Source organism: Oncorhynchus clarkii, chromosome 23 (genome assembly GCF_045791955.1).
Source record: "Oncorhynchus clarkii lewisi isolate Uvic-CL-2024 chromosome 23, UVic_Ocla_1.0, whole genome shotgun sequence".
In the NCBI taxonomy this organism is placed as follows: domain Eukaryota; kingdom Metazoa; phylum Chordata; class Actinopteri; order Salmoniformes; family Salmonidae; genus Oncorhynchus; species Oncorhynchus clarkii.
The window spans coordinates 29,489,749-29,513,634 of NC_092169.1; the positions used below are offsets into that span (position 1 = coordinate 29,489,749).

General features: G+C 43.5%; 1 protein-coding gene across 1 annotated transcript; it reads left to right on the forward strand.

Annotated features, from left to right (window-relative positions):
- The first annotated feature begins 1,569 nt into the window (after positions 1-1,569).
- On the forward strand, positions 1,570-16,782 carry LOC139381980 (TIMP metallopeptidase inhibitor 2a). Its single transcript, XM_071125879.1, has 5 exons — positions 1,570-2,017; positions 10,978-11,078; positions 11,179-11,287; positions 11,966-12,090; positions 14,084-16,782. The coding sequence occupies exons 1-5, from the start codon at positions 1,888-1,890 to the stop codon at positions 14,279-14,281; spliced, it is 663 nt and encodes a 220-aa protein (XP_070981980.1). The 5' UTR covers positions 1,570-1,887; the 3' UTR covers positions 14,282-16,782.
- The last annotated feature ends 7,104 nt before the right edge of the window (positions 16,783-23,886 follow it).

A 23,886-nucleotide genomic window follows, 5' to 3' on the forward strand; every position in this document is an offset into this window, starting at 1 on the left:
TGTCAGAGTGGAATTTGTTTTTAGAAATGTTTACAAATAAATAAAAAATGAAAGGCTTAAATGTTTTGAGTCAATAAGTATTCTACCCCTTTGTTATGGCAAGCCTAAATAAGTTAAGGAGTAAAACTTTGCTTAACAAGTCAAATAATAAGATGCATGGACTCACTCTGTGTGCAACATACAATTATCTGTAAGGTCCCTCAGTCGAGCAGTGAATTTCAAACACAGATTCAACAACAAAGACCAGGGAGGTTTTCCAATGCCTCACAATGACAGGCACCTATTTATAGATGGATAAAAATAAAAAACAGACATTGAATATCCCTTTGAGCATGGTGAAGTTATTAATTACACTTTGGATGGTGTATCAATACATCCAGTCACTACAAAGATACTACAGGCCTCTTTCCGAACTGAGTTGCTGGAGAGGAAGGGAACCGCTCGGGATTTTACCATGAGGCTAATGGTACATTTTAAACAGTTACAGAGTTTAATGCCTGTGATAGGAGAAAACTGACGATGGATAAACAACATTGCAGTTGATCCACAATACTAACCTAAATTACAGATTGAAAAGAAGGAAGCCTGTACAGAATACAAATATTCCAAAACATGCATCCCGGTTTGCAATAAGGCACTAAAAAACTGCAACATATGTGGCAAGTAAATTAACTTTATGTCCTGAAAACAAAGTGTTATGTTTGGGGCAAAATCAACAACACATCACTGAGTACTGCTCTTCATATTTTCAAGCATGGTGGTGGCTGCATCATGTTATGGGTATGCTTGTCATCGGCAAGGACTAAGGAGTTTTTTAGGTTAAAAAGAAATGGAAGCACACTCCCAGAGGAAATCCTGGTTCAGTCTGCTTTCCAACAGTAACTGGGAGACAAATTCAACTTTCAGCAGGACACTAACCTAAAGCACAAGGCCAAATATACACTGGAGTTGCTTACCAATATGACACTGAATGTTCCTGAGTGGCCTAGTTACAGTTTGGACTAAAATTGGCTTGAAAATATATGGCAATACTTGAAAATGGCTGCCTAGCAATGAGCAACAACCAACTCGACAGAGCTTGAAGAATTTTAAAAAGAATAATGTGCAAATATTGTACAATCCAGGTGTCTAAAGCTCTTAGATGTACCCAGAAAGACTCAGCTGTAATCACTAGCAAATATGATTCTGACATGTATTGACTCAGGGGTGAGAATACTTCTGTAAATTAGATATTTATGTATTTCATTTTCAATAAATTTGCTAAAATGTCTAACATTTTTTTACTTTGTCATTATCGGGTGTTGTGGGTTGATGGGTGAGATAACAAAAATTTAATCAAAATGTGGAATAAGTCAAGGGGTATGAATATTTTCACTGTAAATAAACAGATGGTGGTATTTATAATGTTCTCACTCTCTCTGAATATGCTGATAACGTCAGCAGCAGCTACAGACGGAGAAGAGGGATGCGATTCAGAAGAGAGGAGAATATGAGAAGCTTCAGCGCCTACCGCAGGACGAATCGTTACCGAGGGGGGAGGAGTCCAACATGCAGCAGCCTTTAAAACCCATCTGATCCCGAAAGGAAGAGCAACAGACTCCAGTGAACGGTCGCACTGTTCGACAGTGCATCAGCGGTTCCTTCACGACGTTCTGAAGGTGGATTTTCGTTTCCTCCTGCTCAGAACTGCTAAACTGCGTGTGGGGACCCAGGACCTGCGGTCTTCTTCCGTTATTCTTGTCATTGGTCTCGGAGCAACACACTCATTGTAGTTGTACTCACACACAGATCGCCTACGCACACAGACCGCGCTCAACGGATTTCACTCTCAATAGGGACACTTTTTTTCCCCCGCATTTCAAAGGAAAGTAAACAACGCGGGAGAAAATGGCGTTGTCAATTAACGGCGTCCTCTGTACGCTGACCGTACTGATTTTGTGGCGGGCAGAGGAGCTAGTGGAAGCTTGCAGCTGTGCACCCGTGCATCCGCAACAGGCTTTCTGTAACGCGGACGTTGGTAAGTGATTGACAGGCTACGCCCTCACGTGTACCTTCTGTTGTTGCGTCATTACTATAGCCTCTGTCAAGAAGTCTGGTCCTTTAAGGTGTGCTTGCCAGTTCTGTCTGTTTTCCCAAAGTCACTACACTGGTGGCAGAGTTGGTCACTTCTTCAGGGTCTTACTCATTAGTAGAAAAAGTTTGTTCCAAATCGGATGTTCGGTACTATATTTATTGAATATGTTAAATAATTTAAATTAAAATGGCCAATTTGTGTCCAATCAATCAATTAGCTTGATGTCTCATCAAATGATATTAAAACAAGCATAAGGAAACATTTTTATGTGTTTACAAAACCCCAACTAATTTCATAACAATCTGAGATGGTTGGTGTCATGGTTTGCTGAAATGACATGGAACCACCCTTCTTTTCCACACTGGCTGTTGACTGATGAGAATCGATTGACCAATTTCCAACCTCAAATGTAAGCAGGAGATGATTAGTAACTTTGCTTGAGAGATTTGTAGGCTTGCATTGTCTCTACCTGAGAATTCTGCAGACATATTGGACAGGGTCTGATAGTAATGCAGAGGTGACACATGCATGCCATTGTTTCCCCTAGATTTTTTTTGCGTGTGGTGGCAAAGAGTGTGACATGCCCCCAGAATGTTTTATTTTTTTATTTTTTTTGTAGAACTGTGAGAAGCTAATTTCTGGTGTTTTTTACTCCAGTGAATGAAAATGAATAATGCCAACACCAACTATCTATAATCCCGGCCCAAAAATGAGCCCAATATTGGCAAAAAAATTATTAAGGCTCTTAGCCTGTACATGGCACCATACAATATTATCAGGTAGGTGTGCTATTAGAAATAAGCAAGGTTTTTTTCTGGATCAAAGGGGCTACTTTCCTGCAATTCTACACATTTTGCCATGGCTAATTATGTGTTCTTACGCTCAAACAAAATAAATTGGTTTCATTGCTTGAGCTTTTTCTGGGGTCATTTCAAGTTATCGAAGATTGAATGATTGACCTTTTTTATCATTTCTACAAACTTTATCTGGTTATACTCTTAAGTGTACACTGAAAGTGTTTTTCCATCCCAAAAAGTTATATTAAACAAATTATTTTTGTTTATTTATATTAGTACCAGTCAAGTTTGGCCTTACCTACTCCATTCAATGATTTTTCTTTATTTTTTTTACTATCATTCTACAATGTGGAAAATAGTGAGTACATCAACTAGTAAATAACACATATGGAATCATGTAGTAAGCAAAAAAGTGTTAAACAAATCAAAATATATTTGACTCTTAAAAGTAGCCACACTTTGGCTTGATGACAGCTTTGCACCCTTGGCATTCTCTCAACCTGCTTTATAGTCACCTGGAATGCATTTCAATTAACAGGTGTGCCTTGTTTAATTTGTGTAATTTCTTTCCTTAATGCATTTCAGCCAATCAGTTTTTTTGTTGTGACAAGGTAGGGGTGGTATACAGAAGATAGCCCTATTTGGTAGAAGACCGTCCATTATTATGGAACAGTTCAAATAAGCAAAGAGAAATTAGTCCATTGCTTTAAGACATGAAGGTCAGTCTGGGAGAAACTTTGAACATTTCTTCAAGGGCAGTTGCTAAAACCATCAAGCCCTATGATGAAACCGGCTTTCATGAGGACCGCAACAGGCAAGGATAACCCAGAGTTACTTCTGCTGCAGAGGAGAAGTTCATTAGTTACCAGCCTCAAGTTGCAGCCCAAATAAATGCTTCACAGAGTTCAAGTAACAGACACATGTCAACATTAACATTTCAGAAGAGACTGCGTGAATCAGGCTTCATGGTCAATGTGCTGCAATGAAACCCCTACTAAAGGACACAAATAAGAATACTTGCTTGTGCCAAGAAATATGAGCAATGGACATTAGACCGGTGGAACTCTGTCCTTTGGCCTGATGAGGCCAAATTTAGTTTCTTTTTGGGGGGGGGTCCAACTGCCCTGTCTTTGAGACGCTGAGTAGGTGAACGGATGATCTCCCCATGTGTGGTTCCCAACATGACGCATGAAGGAGGTGTGATGGTTTGCGCTTAGTGGGACTATTATTTGTTTTTCAACAGGCAATGACCCAACACACCAGGTTGTGTAAGGGCTATTTGACCAAGGAGAGTGATGGAGTGCTGCAACAGATGACCTGGCCTCCACAATTACCTGACCTCAACCCAATTGAGATGGTTTGGGATGAGTTGGACTGCAGCGTGAAGGAAAAGCAGCCAACAAGTGCTCAGCATATGTGGGAACTCCTTCAGGACTGTTGGAAAAGCATTCCAGGAGAAGCTGGTTGAGAGAATGCCAAGAGTGCAAAGCTGTCATTAAGGCCAAAGGTGGTTACTTTGAAGAAAAGCAAATATAAAATATATTTTGATTTTGTTTGAAGCTCTTTTTTTTGGTTACTACATGATTCCATATGTGTTTCATAGTTTTGATGTAGAAAATAGTAAAATGTAAAAACTCCTTGAATGATTAGGTGTGTCAACTTTGACTCTGCGCACACACACACATACATTCACACACGCATCTCAAGCTCTGCTAGAGTGCTGTTATTGTGAAGTGGAAACGTCTTAGCGCAAAAACGGCTCAGCCGTGACGTGGTAGGCCACACAAGCTCACAGAACGGGACTGCCGAGTGCTGAAGCTCGTAAAAGTGTCTGTCCTCGGTTGTCACACTCACTACCGAGTTCCAAACTGCCTCTGGACGCAATGTCATCACAAGAACTGTTCATCGGGATCTTCATGAAATTTCCATTTCCATCCGTTTCCGTGGCCTAGCAGCCGCACACAAGCCTAAAATCACCATACGCAATGCCAAGCGTCGGCTGGAGTGGCGTAAAGCTCGCCGCCATTGGACTGGCGCATTGACGGAACACTTAATGCTACAGCATACAATGACATTCTAGACGATTCTGTGCTTCCAACTTTGTGGCAACAGTTTGGGGAAGGCCTTTTCCTGTTTCAGCATGACAATGCACCCGTGCTCAAACCGAGGTCCATACAAATGGTTTGTCGAGATCGGTGTGGAAGAACTTGACTTGCCTGCACAAAAGCCATGACCTCAACCCCATTGAACACCTTTGGGATGAATTGGAACACCATATCGCCCAACATCATTGCCTGACTTCACTAATGCTCTTGTGGCCGACTGGAAGCCAGTCCCTGCAGCAATGTTCCAACATCTAGTGGAAAACCTTCCCAGAAGAGTGGAGGTTGTAATGGCAGCAAAAGGGGGGACAAACCTCATATTAATGCCCATGATATTTGGAATAAGATGTTTTTGCAGGTGTCCACATACTTTTTTTTTTGTTTTTTTTTTGTGTGTGGCAGCAAAAATTTAGCAGTGGCGGTGAGCTGCTGCTAAAATAATACAGGGGAAACACTGCACACAGTCCCCTGTGAGTTTACAGTGCTTCAGCGTCTGCTGTGGGGCTAGGCGTATTGCCTAGTTTGTGGACGTGGCACAGCAGGATGAGAGGAAGACATAAAGAGCGAGCAAGGGAGGATAAGATGGACTAAGTAGGTTAGTATAAATTCTGCTTTAGAGTCCCTCTAAGAACTACAGTCTCACACAAGTCCTCTCTTGCTCTTTCTCTTTCTATCCTCCTTTCTTCTTTCCCTCCTTCCTCTGAGGGGTGTAGCTGCGAGGAATGACAGGAATGTTCCTGGGTTTTTCCCGCTCCGCACCAGACTAATGCAGTGGGACAGCAACAGACACACAGACCACTTCAAAGAGATTCTGCTGGGGAAAACTGGTTGAGCCAAAGTTGTTTCCACGTCACTTCAGCAACAAAAATAAATACAACGTTGAATCAACGTGAAAAATATTGGAGTTTCAAGAAGTCATCAACATAAGGGAATTGCATTTTTTTTTTGACATGGTGACATTTGTTGAATTCAAGTTCGTTGACAACTTAACCAAATGTACACTGATCAAAAATATGAAGTCAACATGCAAACAATGTCAGATTTTTACGGAGTTACAGTTCATATAAATCAGTCAATTTAAATGAGTTCATTAGGCCCTAATCTATGGATGTCACATGACTGGGAATACAGATACCTTAAAAGGTAGGGGTGTGGATCAGAAAACGAGTCAGTATCTGGTGTGACCACCATTTGCCTCATGCAGCATGACACATCTCCTTCTTGATCAGGCTGTTGATTTTGGGCTGTGGAATGTTGTAGAACTCTTCAACGGCTGTGCGAAGTTGATGAATATTGGCGGGAACTGGAACACACTTGTACACGTTGACCCAAAGCATCCCAAACCTGCTCAATGGGTGACGTGTCTGGTAAGTATGCAGGCCATGGAAGAACTGGGACATTTTTAGCTTCCAGGAATTGTCTATAGATCCTAGCGAAATGGGGCTGTGCATTATCATGCTGAAACTTGAGGTGACGGCAGCCGATGAATGGCAAACCAATGGGCTTCAGGATCTCGTCATGATATCTCTGTGCGTTCAAATTGCCATCGACTAAAATGCTATTGTGTTCATTGTCCATAACTTATACCTGCCCCTTACATAACCCCACCATCACCATGGTGCATTCTGTCCACCAATGTTGACATCGGCTAACCGCTCGCCCATATGATGCCATACATGTTGTCTTCCATATACCTGATGCAGGTAGTCTAGCGGTTAAGAGCGTTGGGCCAGTAACCGAAAGGTTGCTGTTTCGAGTCCCTGAGCCAACTAGGTCAAAAATCTGCACTTAATCATTGCTCCTGTAAATTGCTCTGGATAAGAGTGTCTGCTAAATGACAATGTACATTTGAACTGTGATTCATTCATGAGGCGCACGCGTCTCCAGTGTGCCAATGGCCATCGAAGGTGAGCGTTTGCCAAATGAAGCGACAGTCACTTACGACACCAAATTGCATTCAGGTCAAGACCCTGGTTAGGACAACAAGCAAGCAGATGAGCTTCCCTAAGACAATTTCTGTGCAGAAATTATTTGGTTGTGCAAACCCACGATTTCATCAGCCGTCTGGGTGACTGGGCTCCGACGATCCCCCAGGTGAAGAATCTGGATGTGGAGGTTCTGGGCTGGCGTGGTTACAAGTGGTCTGCGGTTGTGAGGCCAGTTGGACGTACTGCTAAATTCTCTAAAACGACGTTGGAGGGGGCTTATGGAAGATTCAATTCTCTAGCAAACGCTCTGGCGGACATTGTGCAATTGACATGCTGACTGCAGGAATCTCAACTTGCGGCATTGTGTTGTGTCAACTGCACATTTTTATAGTGACCTTTTATTGTCCCCAGCACAAGGTGCACCTGTGTAATGATCATGCTGTTTAATCAGCTTCTTGATAAGTCATGCCACACCTGTCAGGTGGATATCTTGCTAAAGGAGAAATTCTCACTAACACGGATGTCATTTTATTGGTCACGTGTTAAGCAGATTATATTGTGGCGAAATGCTTGTTTTCTAGCTCCAACAGTGCAGTAATATCTAACAATTCCTTTACTTTAGCTTGTGTGTATTAAGAATGTATAAATATTTTGCCAAGCAATGTCAGAGCGGCATAGACTAAGATACAGTATATACATGTGAGATGAGTAATGCAAAATATGTAAACATTATTAAAGTGGCCAGTAATTTCAAGTCTAGGCAGCAGCCTCTAATATGCTTGTGATGGCTATTTAACAGTGTGATGGCCTTGAGCTAGAAGCTGTTTTTCAGTCTCTCGGTCCCAGCTTTGCACCTGTACTGACCTCGCCTTCTGGATGATAGCGGGGGGAACAGGCAGTGGCTCAGGTTGTTGTCCTTGAACTTTTTGGTCTTCTTGTGACATTTGGTTGCTGTAGGGCAGGTAGTTTGTCCCCAGTGACGCATTGGGCAGACTGCACCATCCTCTGGAGAGCCCTGCGGTTGGGGGCGGTGCAGTTGCCTTACCAGGCGGTGATACAGCCCAAGAGGATGCTCTCAATTGTGTATCTGTAAAGGTTTTAGGTGCCAAGCCAAATTTCTTCAGCTTCCTGATTGTAATCAAATTTGTGGATAAAATCTGAGCGAAATAATATTTTTATGCGTGTGTAACCAACACTTTACTTTGCGTTGCGTTTTAAAAATATTTTTCAGTGTAAATCAAAACTAGTCATTGAAATTACGCCTCTGCCCAGTGGGATGGGTGCTGTGCACACACACACTACTGTACAGACATACAGTACACACACATGCATACACTACAAAGAAATGTATATCTTTCTCTCTAATGCATTGACATGGCAGCTTATAACATCTGGCTGTCAGTTTTGGGTACTCAAAAGAAAAAAACAAAGTTAAGGACTTCTCACATATGCATGGTATCCATCCAAACTTCCCTCCTATCCTTCTGACCATTCCCTCTATGATCATCTTTCTCAAACATCTCCAGAGTGGCACAGCGGTCTAAGGCACTGCATCTCAGTGCTAGAGGTGTCACTACAGACCCTGGTTCGATTCCAGGCTGTATCACAACCGGCTGTGATTGGAACTACCATATGGCGGCGCACAATTGGCCCAGCGTCGTCTGGTTTAGGGTTTGGCCGGGGTAGGCAGTCATTGTAAATAAGAATTTGTTCTTAACTGACTTGCCTAGTTAAATTTAAATAACACACACACTATTGACTTACAGGATGGGATCCTCTGACTTTCAAGTGTTGACTCCTCTTCAGAATCCCTCTGTGTCCTGGTCATTTTGAGCATACGTACATACCTCTTAGTGTAGCAGTCCCACCAAGCTCATCAAAATGAGTTGGACTGCAGTGGGAGGCCAAGAATATGCTTAAGCTATGCTCCCGTCCATATTCAGAGGAAATAAGAAGAGGGAGAGGATCGTATGATAGGATGTGTACTACTGCCAGTTGATAGAACAGAGTCTGTATCCTCTGCAGCCCACACACACAGAGTAGTGGCACTAACAGCTAAGTGATTAACATTTGTCCCTGGTGTCACACACACCTCCCTGCTCCCATGTCTAACTTGTAGGCAGATTTTATTTATTACGTTTATTTGGACAGGGACAATGTACAACAAAAGCATCACTCCGAAGTGAGAACTCACTGGACACATGACTATTCTACCTTGGTTCAATGTAATTTAATTGAAATGACACGGAAACAATGTTGCATCAACCAGTGGGAAGTGACGCATTGCACCAGATTTATTTTACAGCTAATGTTACATCTTTATTCCCTGGGAAAGACAGGGGACTTCCCAGCCTGCTCTAGCAGGGGCTGGGAAGGGGGAGGCCATGTCACCCCCTAGAACCACTGCTCTGATGGAGAGAGATGGGGTGTGGTGGAGGGTTGGGTGAACTCAGGATGGTTTTCATGGAAAGACATTGCTTAGTGCTGGGATGTATAAGTACTTCTGCATAGCTATGGTGTGTGTGTGTGTTTTAACCTCTTAGCTTTCTCTGCTACCCTAGAGTTTCTGCTGCACTCAACACGGGGTGCTCATATGACCTAGTTAAGAAATCGCAAGCAGGGGAAATGGTGCCTATTTAGGAAAACAACATATTTCCTGCAAAAGTCGTTAAACAGGCAGCAGTCCTGAATCACTTTTACATTTTAGCAGACGCTCTTATCCAGTGTGACTTACAGGAGGGTTGAGTGCCTTGCTCAAGGGCACATCGACAGATTCTTCCTAGTCAGCTCTGGGATTTGAACCCACGTACTTTCGGTTACTAGCCCAATGCTCTTAACTGCTATGCTACCTGCCGCCCCTACACTTTTACCCTGAGCTGAGCGTTCTCTCTAGGGCTGGGAATTGATAGGGACCTCATGATACGATATCACGATACTTAGGTGCCGATACAATATGTATTGCTATTCTCACGCTTCTATATGTATTGCGACTCAATACTGTGACTGTATTGCGATTCCATAGTCCAAACAAATTGCTCACTGTATGTCTGCTGCAGAGGGACAAGAGAGCCACAAACGAGTTTGGATCAGTGATGGAAATGCATAAATACTGCAGCCAACTAGCGCAAAAATTAATATTGCCACATTGTCAAAACGATATATCTTGTCAAAAATAATATCCCGATATGTGATGGTTTCCCAAAAAAATGTATCACTAGTTCTCTCTACACTGTTGTATACCCAGGGTCCTTAGTGCTCATTAGCCTCTGGACCTGAATGAGGTCCGGAAATGAGAGGGGAAAAACTCCCCGGAATGCAGGAAAGGGAGCCAGCCAGGTACACCGCTGGCGTGTGTTTTGCATCAGCCTCAGTCAGCACCATGTGTATGAACTTGAAGTGGTTACATGTGCAGAAAAGCATGCGAAAGAGAGCGGGGGGGAGCAGTGAACCCCTCTGTATTTGTCTGTTCCATGCCATAAAGAGAACCCAAGGGTGTAGAGCAATGGCAGTCACCCCTGTGGAGTGTGTGTTTCTCTGGTGATTTTACGTTATTGCTCATATTTTCCATTCCCTTCCCATAGCTGAAGCATGATGTAGTCTGAGAGGTCTTTAACACACACACAGGAACTACAGCTCGTTCACACTTTCTGTCCTCTATCCTTCAGTGTCCCTATATTGTGTCCTCTGATTTCTTTATCTTGCTATTGCTGTCCCTGTCTCTCTTGCGTGCTCTCTCCTTGATAATGTGCCTCAATCACTCCCTTTCAGTGAAGCACACATCCCTCCCTGACAATATGTGCTAACAAATCGTGATGTGGAATGGTACTGGCAGCTAGTTCACAACCTGAAACAGTCAAAACAAAGTTGTTTTGACTCATTGTATTGTGGGTTGTGTTGGGGCTTATTGATGTAGGAACTACAAGCTGCTGTTTAGGCTGCCTGGGCTCCATCTGCAGGTGGTTAATGAGCTGTACTGTTGAAGTATTCAAACAGAAGCTTTGCTTTGTTTTGTGTGTGTGTGTGTGTGTGTGTGTATTCTTGATGTCCTCTGACCCCATATCTCTGTCTCCCTGCAGTGATCCGAGCGAAGGTGGTGGGGGAGAAGGAGGTGGATACTGGGAATGATATCTATGGGAACCCCATCAAGAGGATCCAGTATGAGGTCAAGCAGATCAAGGTGACAATACATCCATGAACTTTAATCCCCCCCCCTGACCTGGGGTTGTTTGATCTAAGACCTGTGTTCATCTAACCCCTTACCTGTTATTGTGTTGTAGATGTTTAAGGGTCCTGACCAGGACATTGAGGCGATCTTCACTTCACCGGTCTCTGCTGTGTGTGGTGTTACCTTGGATACTAGCGGCAAGAAGGAGTACCTAATATCCGGTAAGGCTAGTTATCTGACCTGACCAGACACTGATGACATGGCATAATAATCTCCCTCCGCTGTGTGCTAGAAGTAGTCTGCTCCCAGAGCTGTTTGTGTTCTTGTGCCTACTCCTACGGTTGTTGGTATTACAATGACCATAGGAATTGGCAAGACGGCACAAACAGATCTGGGATGAGGCTATGCTAGATGGTGCTGAGTGAGCACAACTGGAGCAGACGGAGTAGACATACAGAGGGGCATTAGATCATACACGCTCTGGTTTCCCTACACACACACTCCGCTTAATTACAGGGAACACCAGAACTGGAACTGCTGAGGCTAGCGTTTTCCTCCTTCTGGATTCTTTAGGACTCCGGACGGACCTCAGTATGGTGAAAACCAGTTTCTGTCCGACAAGCATTTCAACAACTCACCCCTCTCGTCCCTCCTCACCATCTCTTCTCCATTTTCTTATCGCTGTCTGCCCCGATCTATAGGGGGGGGGCTAGTAAAAGAGAAGCTGCTGTCTGATTTCAGTGACTCAGTTATCACGTTTCAGAACCACATCTGTTGCTGTTTTAGAGAACCTTTCTTTCTTGCGCTCCCTCCTTACCCCACCCCCTCTTTTTTTTCTTTTTTCCCCCCCCACCTTGCTCTCACCCTCCTTCTCTTTCTCCCTCTGTTGCTCCCTGTAGGCAAGGTGGAGGCAGGTGGGAAGATGCATGTGACCCTGTGTGACTACATAACGCCCTGGGAGTCCATGAGCCCCACTCAGAAGAAGAGTCTGACTCAGCGCTATCAGATGGGCTGTGACTGCAAGGTAGGGAGGGAGGTGGTGGGAAGCAAGGAGTAATGTGGCTAGGACAACCAATCTTAAAGGCCTAGTGCAGTCAATTCTGTTTCCCTGTGTTTTCTATCCTAGTTTCATCAGCTGTTTTTTTTTTTTTTTCATTTTTTTTTTTTTATCAGTTATTTCCTGATTTTTGTATTTTCAACCAGCAACTATCTAGAGGGCCTTCTAATCAGCAAGTTTGCTTGGGTGGGAGTTTTGGCTTTACAGTGCAAATTGGTTAATAGACCAGTAACAAACCTCTCTGCCAATAATAACAGCTAGTTTAGTTTTCCCCTCCCTATTCTGACTTAGCAAAATTCTTGTTAAGAACAAGTTTTTTTTTTTTGCTAAAAAGTTTCAGTGGCACGAGTAAGTATATGAACCCTTTGGCACTACCTGGATTTCTGCATAAATTGGTCATAAAATTTGATCTGATCTTCATCTAGGTCACAACAATAGACAGTCTGCTTAAGCTAATAACACAAACAATTACACGTTTTCATGTCTTTATTGAACACAGTGTAAACATTCACAGTGCAGGATGGAAAAAGTATGTGAACCCTTTGATTCAATAACCTCAACCAAATGTTTTCTGTAGTTGCGGATCAGACCTGCACAACAGTCAGGAGGAATTTGGGACCATTTCTCTTTACGAAACTGTTTCAGTTCAGCAATATTCTTATGATGTCTTGTGTGAACTGCTCTCTCGAGGTCATGCCACAGCATCTCAATCGGGTTGAGGTCAGCACTCTGACTGGGCCACCCCAGAAGGTGTATTTTCTTCTGTGGAAGCCATTCTGTTGTTGATCTACTTCTGTGTTTTGGGTTGTTCTATTGCATCACCCAACTTCTGTTGAGCTTCAATTGGTGGACAGATAGCCTAACGTTCTCCTGCAAAATGATACACTTGGGAATAAATGTTTGTCTGATAGAAATCTGTTCTGAGGCAGAAAAGCAGCCCCAAACCATGATGCTCCCATCCACCATACTTTACAGTTGGGATGAGGTTTTGATGTTGGTGTGCTGTGCCTTTTTTCTCCACACATGGTGTTGTGTGTTCCTTCCAAACAACTCAACTGTAGTTTCATCTGTCCACAGAATATTTTGCCAGTTGCGCTGTGGAACATCCAGGTGCACTTTTGCAAACTTCAGACTTGCAGCAATGTTTTTTTGTTGGACAGCAGTGGCTTCTTCTGTGGTGTCCTCCCATAAACACCATTCTTGTTTTACGTATCGTAGACTCGTCAGATGTTAGCATGTTCCAGAGATTTCTGTAAATCTTTAGCTGACACTCTAGGATTCTTCTCAACCTCATTGAGCATTCTGCACTGTGCTCTTGCAGTCATCTTTGCAGGATGGCCACTCCTAGGGAGAGTAGCAACAATGCTGAACTTACTCCATTTATAGACAATTTGTCTTAATGTGGACTGATGAACAGCAAGGCTTTTAGAGATAATTGTGTAAACCTTTCCAGCTTTATGCAAGTCAACAGTTCTTAATCTTAGGTCTTCTGAGATCTCGTTTGTTCAAGGCATGGTTCACATCAGACAATGCTTCTTGTGAATAGCTAACTTAAATTGTGTGTTTTTTTTTTTTAAATGGCAAGGAAGCTCTAACCAACATCTTCAATCTTGTCTCATTGATTGAACTCCAGGTTAGCTGACTCCAATTAGCTTTTGCAGAAGTCATTAGCCTAGAGGTTCACATACTTTTTCCAACCTACACTGTGAATGTATTTTTCTTGTCTATATTGAATACATAATTTAAACCATTTGTTTTTATTAGTTTAAGCACACTGTCTATTGTTGTGACTAAGATGAAGATCAGCTCAAATTGACTAATTTATGTATAAATCCAGGTAATTCCAAAGGGTTTGCATACTTTTTCTTTCCACTGTATTTTTGCCCATTTTAAATGGAGATCTATTACAGTAAGGTACTTGGTCCTTTTAACTTGTGTATCTGTCTCGCTCTCTGTGTAGATTGTGCGCTGCCCCTCCCTGCCCTGTGCCATTTCTGCTCCAGAGGAGTGTCTGTGGACAGACCTGATGATAGAGAAGCAGGTGCACGGTCGCCAAGCTAACCACTACACCTGCGTCAAGAGGGCCGATGGCTCCTGTTCCTGGTATCGCGGTGTGACTCCGCCCAAGAAGGAGTTCCTGGACATCGAGGACCCCTAGTCACTTTCTGCCCCTACCCCCTTCCAGCTGCCCACTGCACAACCTGATTAAAGAAAAATGTTTCTAAACATTTCATGAAATATTAGGGGAGAAAATAAGTTCTGTGTGAAAGGACAACATTAATTTGATACACATATAAAATATAACGAGGCAAAGCCGAATGATTTAAGAGAGCTTGGTTAACAATGTACTGTTCCAAAAACAACTCCCAGCTACTACCCCTTGTGTTTGCAGATCTAAAGGGACTGGATATGTTGATAGTATGGTGATGGCTCCACCTAGCCCCCTAAATGGTATTTGTCAAATTGCTTACACCCATCCGGTTCCTTCAGAACTGCAAAACACAGAAGGTTTAGAGGCTAGGGGAAGGAGCTAGACAGGGGCTCAGGATGTTTGTGTAGCTATTTAGTGCCACAAGACCCGTCTATACAGGTCGTGTGGTGGTGATGATGTCACATCCCCCTGAGGCTGGCGTCAGGAGGACAGATAATTTCTTGGGGTTATGGCAACAGAGCCCAGGTCAAAAGTAGTGCGCTCTCTACCCCTGTCCAACTACCCAGGTTAGAACGACTCCATATCTATTCAATGATGGCTCAACATTACTTATGTTTCCTCATTCTGTTTGATTTCAAAGCCATATTCCAATATGCCTTTTTTCTTTTTAACTAGTCAAACGCTATTTGTTGCTTCTCATAACCATGCTGTTAGGACCAATCAGATTGATGGTGAGGCGGGACTTCCCAGCTTGTTCTAATAGACATTTGGTAAGAAAGGTGTTTAGTTTTTTTTATAAATAGTTGCATTTCATTTTGTCTGAATAACCAAAGCAGACCAGTCAGACAAATATGGGAATAACAACATTTTAAAAGAACCTTCTAGAATGCATGTCTCACCGGACCAGTCTATGGCATGTGATAGAGATGGATGCCTATGGTATCACATATTACCCCTGCACCCCCCCCACCTCGATGCCCCTTCTAGACTCAACAACCCCCTCACCCCTCCTCACTGTCTCCACCCACTCCCTCTAGATTGCTGTACAGAACCTATGCATATACTTTTTTGTTTGTTTGCATCATTAGATCTAGAACTAGATTTGCACTTTGAAGAGGAATTCCAGTAAAGACCAAACCATGTGATTCTCTAGTGTTTTTAATATCGTACTGCAGTCAGGCAGACTGTATCCCAAATGGCACCCTATTTCTATATAGTGCGCTATATGGGCCCTGGTCAAAAGTAGTACTACAAGTCTCCCAGGTGGCACAGTGGTCTAAGGCACTGCATCGCTGTGCCACCAGAGATCCTGGGTTCGAGCCCAGGCTCTGTCGTGACCGGGAGGTCTATGGGGTGGTGCACAATTGGCCCCGCGTTGTCTAGGGGTTACTAGCGACCCCTGTGGCGGGCCGGGCGCAGTGCACACTGACCAGGTGTACGGTGTTTCCTTCGACACATTGGTGCGGCTGGCTTCTAGGTTGGATGTGCATTGTGTTAAGAAGCAGTGCAGCTTGGTTTGGTTGTGTTTCTGAGGACGCGTGGCTCTCAACCTTCGTCTCTCCCGAATCCATATGAGAGTTGCAGAGATGAGACAAGACTGTAATTACTAATTTTAGAGAAAAGGGGGGGAATTAAGTAGCACTACAAAGGAAATAGGGTGTCTTATGGGACTCAACCAGACAGCCAGGTCATCTTAACTGCAGTCAGTTGCATTGCGCAGGTGATCAGATCTCACAATGCCTGGAGAAGTGTAACTTCTCAGGAAACCACATCGAAATGAAATGGCATCTTCTGAGGTCTGAGATTCATATAGATCTTCTGAGGTCTGAGGCACATACTCCTCAGATCTCAGTAGATTGCTATATTATATTAATTTGGATTTAAAGAATTATGGAATAACAAAAGTGGACTTTCCATTTTCAGTACATTTTTGTTTTCCAGTGTTAAATCTAACTTTTTAGTTTTTTTGTCTCCCCATCAAGTCTGTCGTTCTCTTTAAAGTGGTGAAAGTCTTCTTGCGCTGGGAGCATGTGAGAGAAAGAATCTCACCAGTGGAGGCTACTGAGGACCGCTCATAACAATGGCTGGAACTGAGTCAATGGAATGACATCAAACACATGGAAACTGTTTGATGTATTTGATCTCATTCCGCCCCAGCCATTACAAAGAGCCCATCCTCTCCAGTTAAGGTGCCACCAACCTCCTGTGAATCTCACCCTTGTATAGATCTAAAGCGGATTGGATGTAATAAACATGGTGCTCATTCTCTTTCAGAAGGCAATCCCTTGGTAATACCATATTTCTTCTACCTTATCCAATGCTTTCAGATGTACACGTGCTAAGTTGGTAGGGAAGGGTTGATGGGGTTTTGTGGGTGTAGAGGTGGAGTGTGAAGACAACCAGACTATGCATGTGTTTAGTGCTTTGTGTAAGTCCCTTGTGGACGTTCAGCCAATGTACAAAAATATACAACAGTATTATCAAATAAAACCAAACCTTTGAAATAACTTTCTCTGTGTGTCTGTGCTGTTGGTAGTTATCAGCCCTTGATTTAGTGTTTCCCATGTTGCACCACTAAAGGGTGCTGACTAAATATACTATTGCTGTTTTGGGTCTGAAAATAGAGCCTGCATCCCAAATTGCACGGAGTACTTGAATCACTTTTTCTGGTGAAAGAACTTTGGTGCTGTTTGTTATTCTTGCAGTGGTCAATAATGAGGCCTTATGTTGGAAATGCCATTCTAAATGTATCAGAAGGCTTAAATGCTAACAGATTAATACATTTCAAGAAATGCTCTGCTTTTTTTTCTGCTCAGGGAATTGACATTTTGGTGTGACGATAAGTTATGTAAATAGTGACGACTCTTGTTGACAGTGTATGGTGGCTAACATGGAGCTGTCGTCTCACTGGCCAGATTCTAGCCTCGTTCAAATACTACCTCACATTTATTTTTGTGCATAAAACTCTCCGTTGTACCACAACCGCCAAATGCATCGAGGACTCGCTAGTCGTTGCTATTCTCCCTTTCTGGGTTGGCTACAAGGCCCTCCTCCGCCCTCCCTTTGACAAATCGGATCATGCCTCCATTCTGCTCCTCCCCACTTATAGGCAGAAACTTGGTCTGACAAATCAGAATCTATCCTTCAAGATTGTTTTGATCACATGGACTGGGAAATGTTCAGGGTCACCTCCTGAGAATAGTATCGACATATACACTGACTTAGTGACTGGTTTAATCAGGAAGTGCATAGAGAATGTTGTTCCCACTGTGGCAATTAGAACTTATCCAAACCAAAATTCATGGATAGATCAAGGGGCCAGGGTTCCGGTCTAGAAGAACAGTTGACTACTCCTACAGTTTTGCTTCGGTACTACAGTTTTAACTGAGAATTTCCATAGACGGGCATATAGAGATGTCAGATTTGAAATTTGTGCACTAAACATCGATTGAATTATTCAATTCGTTGTCAGACATATTTTTTTTCTAGCACTTATAGCCTAAGATATTATCATTTTATATTCATCCACATGTCTGCCATGTTTTTGGATAACGTGATGTCGCTGATCCCTGTGCACACCAAGTGTACATTTGCTGTTAGTCCGTATAAACCGGATGCAACCCGGATATAGACGGTCCATGGATTGGTGTATGTGAACATGAGTAGGTTACCTTGAAAACAACAGGTGGACATCTTGGGCAGACAGTCTCCAGTATTTATTACACCTCCGTGGGATAGATGGCAGCATGGAGCTGTTAATCAGTCTCACTGTCCAGGTTATAGCCTGGTTCAAATATTACCTCGTTATTTTTGGCAAAAAAACTCATCACAACTGCCAAATGTGTTCTACATCAGTTGGAAAACTTAAGTGTGAACAGAGTTTGGCACGCTATATAGGGCTATCGTTAAAAGAAGTGCACTATATAGGGTCTGGAGAGCAGGCTGTTTTAGGGCTCTACTCAATCAGATCCACTTTAACCGACAGTGTCAGAGGTGGGACTGCATTAGAGCTGTCAAAGCCACAAACACCTCCTGGCATTATACCTGAAGCGGACATTGCCTTTGGCAATGAGTCACATTAAGAGAAATCGCATGCAGCCTTGTTTACAAGTTCGAACACTGGAATGTAAGATGAAATCTACAGCTCGATTAGGCTTAATTTATTTATTATAAAAAATTTACTTTACCCCCTTTTTCTCCTCAATTTTGATCTTCCATCATCGCTGCAACTCCCCAACGGGCTTGGGAGGCGAAGGTCGAGTCATGCTTCCCCCGAATTATGACCCGCCAAACCACGCTTAACACCCACCTGCTTAACCAGGACCAGTGTGTTGGAGTAAACATTGTTCACCTCCCTTTGACAAATCAGATCATGCCTCCATTCTGCTCCTACCCACCTTTAGGCAGAAACTTGGTCTGACCAATCGGAATCTATGCTTTAAGATTGTTTTGATCACGCAGACTGGGAAATGTTCCAGGTAACCCTGTGAGAATAGTATCAATACACTGACTCTGTAACTGGGTTAATCAGGAAGTGCATAGTGGATGTTGTTTCCACTGTGATGATTAGAACTCCACTGTGACGATTAGATCCAAACCAAAAACTGTGGATAGATGACAGCATTCGGGCAAAACTGAAAGCCGCATTTAACCATGGCAAGGTGACTGGGAACATAGACGTGTACAAACAGAACCAGCTATGACCTCCTTAATTAAGGCAATTTAAGATGAAAACCGACAGTACAGGGACAAAGTGGAGTCAATTCAACGGCTTAGACACGAGACCCAGAAAATCACAGATTATAAAGAGAAAGCCAGCCACATCACGTACACCGACCTCACTCCAGGACAAGCTAAACACCTTCATCCTGCTTAGAGGAAAATAACATTGAGCCGCCGACACGGGCCCCCATCACTCATGAGAACTGTGTGCTCGCTCGGGTTCTCCATGGCTGATGTGAGTAAGCCACTCTTTCTTTCATCATCCCATCCTATTCAGGCTGCCAGCCCAGACGTCATCCCAAGCTGCGTCCTCAGAGCATGTGCAGAACAGCTGGCTGGAGTGTTTATGGACATATTCCGTCTCTCCATATCCCAGTTTGTTGTCCCCACTTGCTTCAAGGTGTCCAGCATTGTTCCTGTACCCAAGAAAGTGAAGGTAACTGAATTAAATGACTATTGCCACGTAGCACTCACTTCTGTCATAATGAAGTGCTTTGCAAGGTTAGTTAAGGACCATATCCCTTCACCTTACCCGACACTCTAGACCCACTACAATTCGTATACCGCCCCCACAGATCCACAGACGACACAATCGCCATTGAACTGCACACTGCCCTATCCCACCTGGACAAGAGAAATACTGTACCTATGTAAGAATGCTGTTCATCCACTACAGCTCAGCCTTCAACACCATAGTGCCCTCCAAGCTCATCACTAAACACAGAACCCTGGGTCTGAACCCCTCCCTGTGAATCTTGTCCTGGACTTCTTGACAGGCCAACCCAAAGTGGTGAAGGTAGGCAACAACACCTCCCCCTCGTTGATCCTCAACATGGGGGACCCCACAGGGGTGTCATGCTCAGCCCCCTCCTGTACTCCCTGTTCACATGACTGTGTGGCCACGTACATCTCCAACTCAACCATCAAGCTTGCTGATGACACAACAGTAGTAGGCCTGATTATCAACAACGACGGATCAGCCTACCGGGAGGAGATGAGAGCCATGAGGAGAATCCTACGAAGCAGATTTGAGGAGTTAGCAAGGCTACTTTGGTTCAACCTGGGATAAGCGGTCATACCAAAGTGTCTCACCTTTTAGCCAGGTACATTTCTATGGCAACAAATCATTCAGAACTAACCTGCTCCGGGGCAGGCTAACTCACTTACCCTGAATGAAATAACTGAGTTAAGGACCAATGAAATCAGATTCCGTCCTTCTTGCGAAGATTGCATGATCATCCCCTTCATTTAAGGAAGACAACAAATGCAATATTTTATAAATTACAACTTGTTTTTTTTAAATAGCAATGTTAAAATATATCAGTAATGACAGAATGCATTTTAAACATAATGCAATGTAACACTTTATGACTTCATAAATAAATACATCGACAGGAGTGGGTAAAAAGCCCCTGTCCACACAGGTAGAATTTTGTCTTTTGGAAGGCTGTCATTGTAAATAAGAATTTGTTCTTAACTGACTAAAGGTTAAATAAATAAAACATCTATTAAAAAAGGTGGTTGTGCATTGATAAGCACGCCAAAGACAGCATTAACGATAAGTAATAAAATAATGGCGGCACTTCTAAAAGCCTATTTCACACCATAGCCTAATGAATTTGCAAGTTAACTTTTCTTTCATTTTGATTTCGGAACAAATTAAATTTCATGACTGAACAGGAACCGGGATTTGTCAGTCCAGGCAATGTTTTCCACTCCTCAATTGTCCAGTGTTTGTGATCACGTACCCACTGGAGCCGCTTCTTCTTGTTTTTAGCTGATAGGAGTGGAACCCTGCTGCAATAGCCTATCCATGACACGGATCGACGAGTTGTGCGTTCCGAGATGCCGTTCTACACAACACTGTTGTACCGTTATTTGTCTGTTTATGGCCAGCCAGTTGGTTTGCACAATTCTTGCCATTCTCCTTCAACCCCTCTCATCAACGAGCTGTTTCGTCCACAGGACTGCCGCTGACTATATGTTTTTTGTTTGTCGCACCATTCTCGGGAAACCCTACACCCTGTTGTGCGTTAAAAAAGCCCAGGTAGGCGGCTGTTTATGAGATACTGGATCATACCATGCTCAAAGTCGTTTAGGTCACTCTTTTTGCCCATTCTAACATTCAATCGAATAGTAACTGAATCCTTCGATGCCTGTCTGCCTGTTTTATATAGCAAGCCATGTGACTCACTATCTGTAGGAGGGCTCTATTTTCATAAACTGGGTGCTGTACCTAATAAACTGACCAGTGAATGTATGTGTGTGTACATTGTACTATCAGTTGGTGAGAGCCTCAAATACCACATTAATGTATACATATCCACTGTAATCACAGTAAATTTAGTTCCTGTTTTTGTCATGTCTTTGGTCACGTGCACGTGGGTCAAACAAAAACACCATAATGTGCTGCATCGATGACGTCGTCCCCACAGTGACTGTATGTACATATTCCAACCAGAAGTCATAGATAACAAGCAACATCCGCACTGAGCTAAAGGGTAGAGCTGCTGCTTTCAAGGAGCGGGACTCTAACCCGGAAGCTTATAAGAAATCCCGCTATGCCCTCCGACGAACCATCAAACAGGCAAAGTGTCAAAACAGGACTAAGATCGAATCGTACTTCACCGGCTCCGATGCTCGTCGGATGTGGCAGGGCTTGCAAACTATTACAGACTACAAAGGGAAGCACAGCCGAGCGCTGCCCAGTGACACGAGTTTACCAGATTAGCTGTATTACTTCTATGCTCACTTCAAGGCAAGTAAAACTGAAACATGCATGAGAGCATCAGCTGTTCTGGATGACTGTGTGATCACGCTCTCCACAGCCGATGTGAGTAAGACCTTTAAACAGGTCAACATTCACAAGGCCACAGGGCCAGACAGATTACCAGGATGTGTACTCCGAGCATGCGCTGACCAACTGGCAAGTGTCTTCACTGACATTTTTAACCTCTCCCTTTCTGAGTCTGTAATACCAACATGTTTCAAGCAGACCACCATAGTCCCTGTGCCCAAGAACACTAAGGTAACCTGCCTAAATGACTACTGACCCATAACACTCACGTCTGTAGCCATAAAGTGCTTTGAAAGGTTGGTCATGGCTCACAACACCATTATCACAGAAACCGTAGACCCACTCCAATTTGCATACAGCCCCAACATATCCACAGATGATGCAATCTCTATTGCACTCCACACTGCCCTTTCACACCTGGACAAAAGGAACACCTATGTGAGAATGCTATTCATTGACTACAGCTCAGCGTTCAACACCATAGTGCCCTCAAAGCTCATCACTAAGCTAAGGACCCTGGGACTAAACACCTCCATCTGCAACTGGATCTTGGACTTCCTGACGGGCCGCCCCCAGGTGGTAAGGGTAGGTAACAACACATCCGCCACGATGATCCTCAATACAGGGGCCCCTCAGGGATAAGTGCTCAGTCCATTCCTGTACTCCCTGTTCACTCATGACTGCATGGCTAGGCACGACTCCAACACCATCATTAAGTTTGCCGATGACACAACAGTGGTAGGCCTGATCACCAACAACCACGAAACAGCATATAGGGAGGTCAGAGACCTGGTCGTGTGGTGCCAGGACAACAACCTCTCCCTCAACGTGATCAAGACTAAGGAGATGATTGTGACTATAGGAAAAGGAGGACCGAGCACGCTCCCATTCTCATCAACAGGGCTGTAGTGGAGCAGGTTGAGAGCTTCAAGTTCCTTGGTGTCCACATCACCAACAAACTAACATAGTCCAAACACAATAAGACAGTCGTGAAGAGGGCACAACAAAACATATTCCCTCTCAGGAGACTGAACAGATTTGGCATGGGGCCTCAGATCCTCATAAGGCTCCACAGTTGCACCATCGAGAGCATCCTGACTGGTTGCATCACTGCCTGTTATGACAACTGCTTGGCCTCCTACCACAAGGCACTACAGAGGGTAGTGAGTACGGCCCAGTACATCACTGGGGCCAAGCTTCTTGCCATCAAGGACCTCTATACCTGACGGTGTCAGAGGAAGGCCCTAAAAATGGTCAAAGACTACAGTCAACCTCATCATAGACTTTTCTCTCTGCTACCGCACAGCAAACGGTACCGGAGTGCCAAGTCTAGGTTCAAGAGGCTTCTAAACAGCTTCTACCCCCAAGCCATAAGACCACAGCTTCTACCCCCCACTCCCCCCTCTTTTACGCTGCTGCTACTCTCTGTTATTATCTATGCATAAGTCAATTTAATAACTGTACCTACATGTATATATTACCTCAACTAACCGGTGCCCCCGCACATTGACTCTGTACCGGTACCCCCTTTATATAACCTCGCTATTGTTATTTTATTTATTTATTATTTTATTTTATTCTGCTCTTTAATTATTTATTATTTTTCTTTAGGTATTTTTCTTAAAACTGCATTGTTGTTTAAGGGCTTGTAATTAAGCATTTCACTGTAAAGTCTACACCTGCTGTAGATTTCACCTGCTGGATAAATCTGAAGCATCCGGTTGGAATTTCCCCTCCCCACCAAATATGATGAGGATAGTAAACCCAGAAGCCGACAGTGGGAGTATGGAGTTGAGCCGACATTCTTTTATTCTAATTGAAGAAAAACCCGATCTCAATACAGTTCTGTTCCAAAAACTAAAATCTGTTACGAAGAGAGTGCGCTAGGTTTTGTAAATGTGACCCTTTGTCAACGTTTCTCAAAATTACATCGTTTACAATGAGTGCAAGGGCAAATTGAGTTAATGCCCACGAGCATGTCAGACGGAAGGCGTTCCCTACAGAAAATATGCGTTCATGTTAGAACGCGCCAATAGGATCTCGCTAGCTTATGCTTGTTCTGCCCACCATGTTTAATATGCTCCCATTGAAA

What these genes read in the sequence shown, in the direction of transcription:
- LOC139381980 (XM_071125879.1), top strand. Translation starts at nt 1,888, where the DNA reads ATGGCGTTGTCAATTAACGGCGTCCTCTGTACGCTGACCGTACTGATT. An exon ending in GAAGGAGTACCTAATATCCG is followed by an intron (nt 11,288 to 11,965) that starts GTAAGGCTAGTT and finishes TGCTCCCTGTAG; the next exon opens with GCAAGGTGGAGGCAGGTGGG. An exon ending in AGATGGGCTGTGACTGCAAG is followed by an intron (nt 12,091 to 14,083) that starts GTAGGGAGGGAG and finishes CTCTCTGTGTAG; the next exon opens with ATTGTGCGCTGCCCCTCCCT.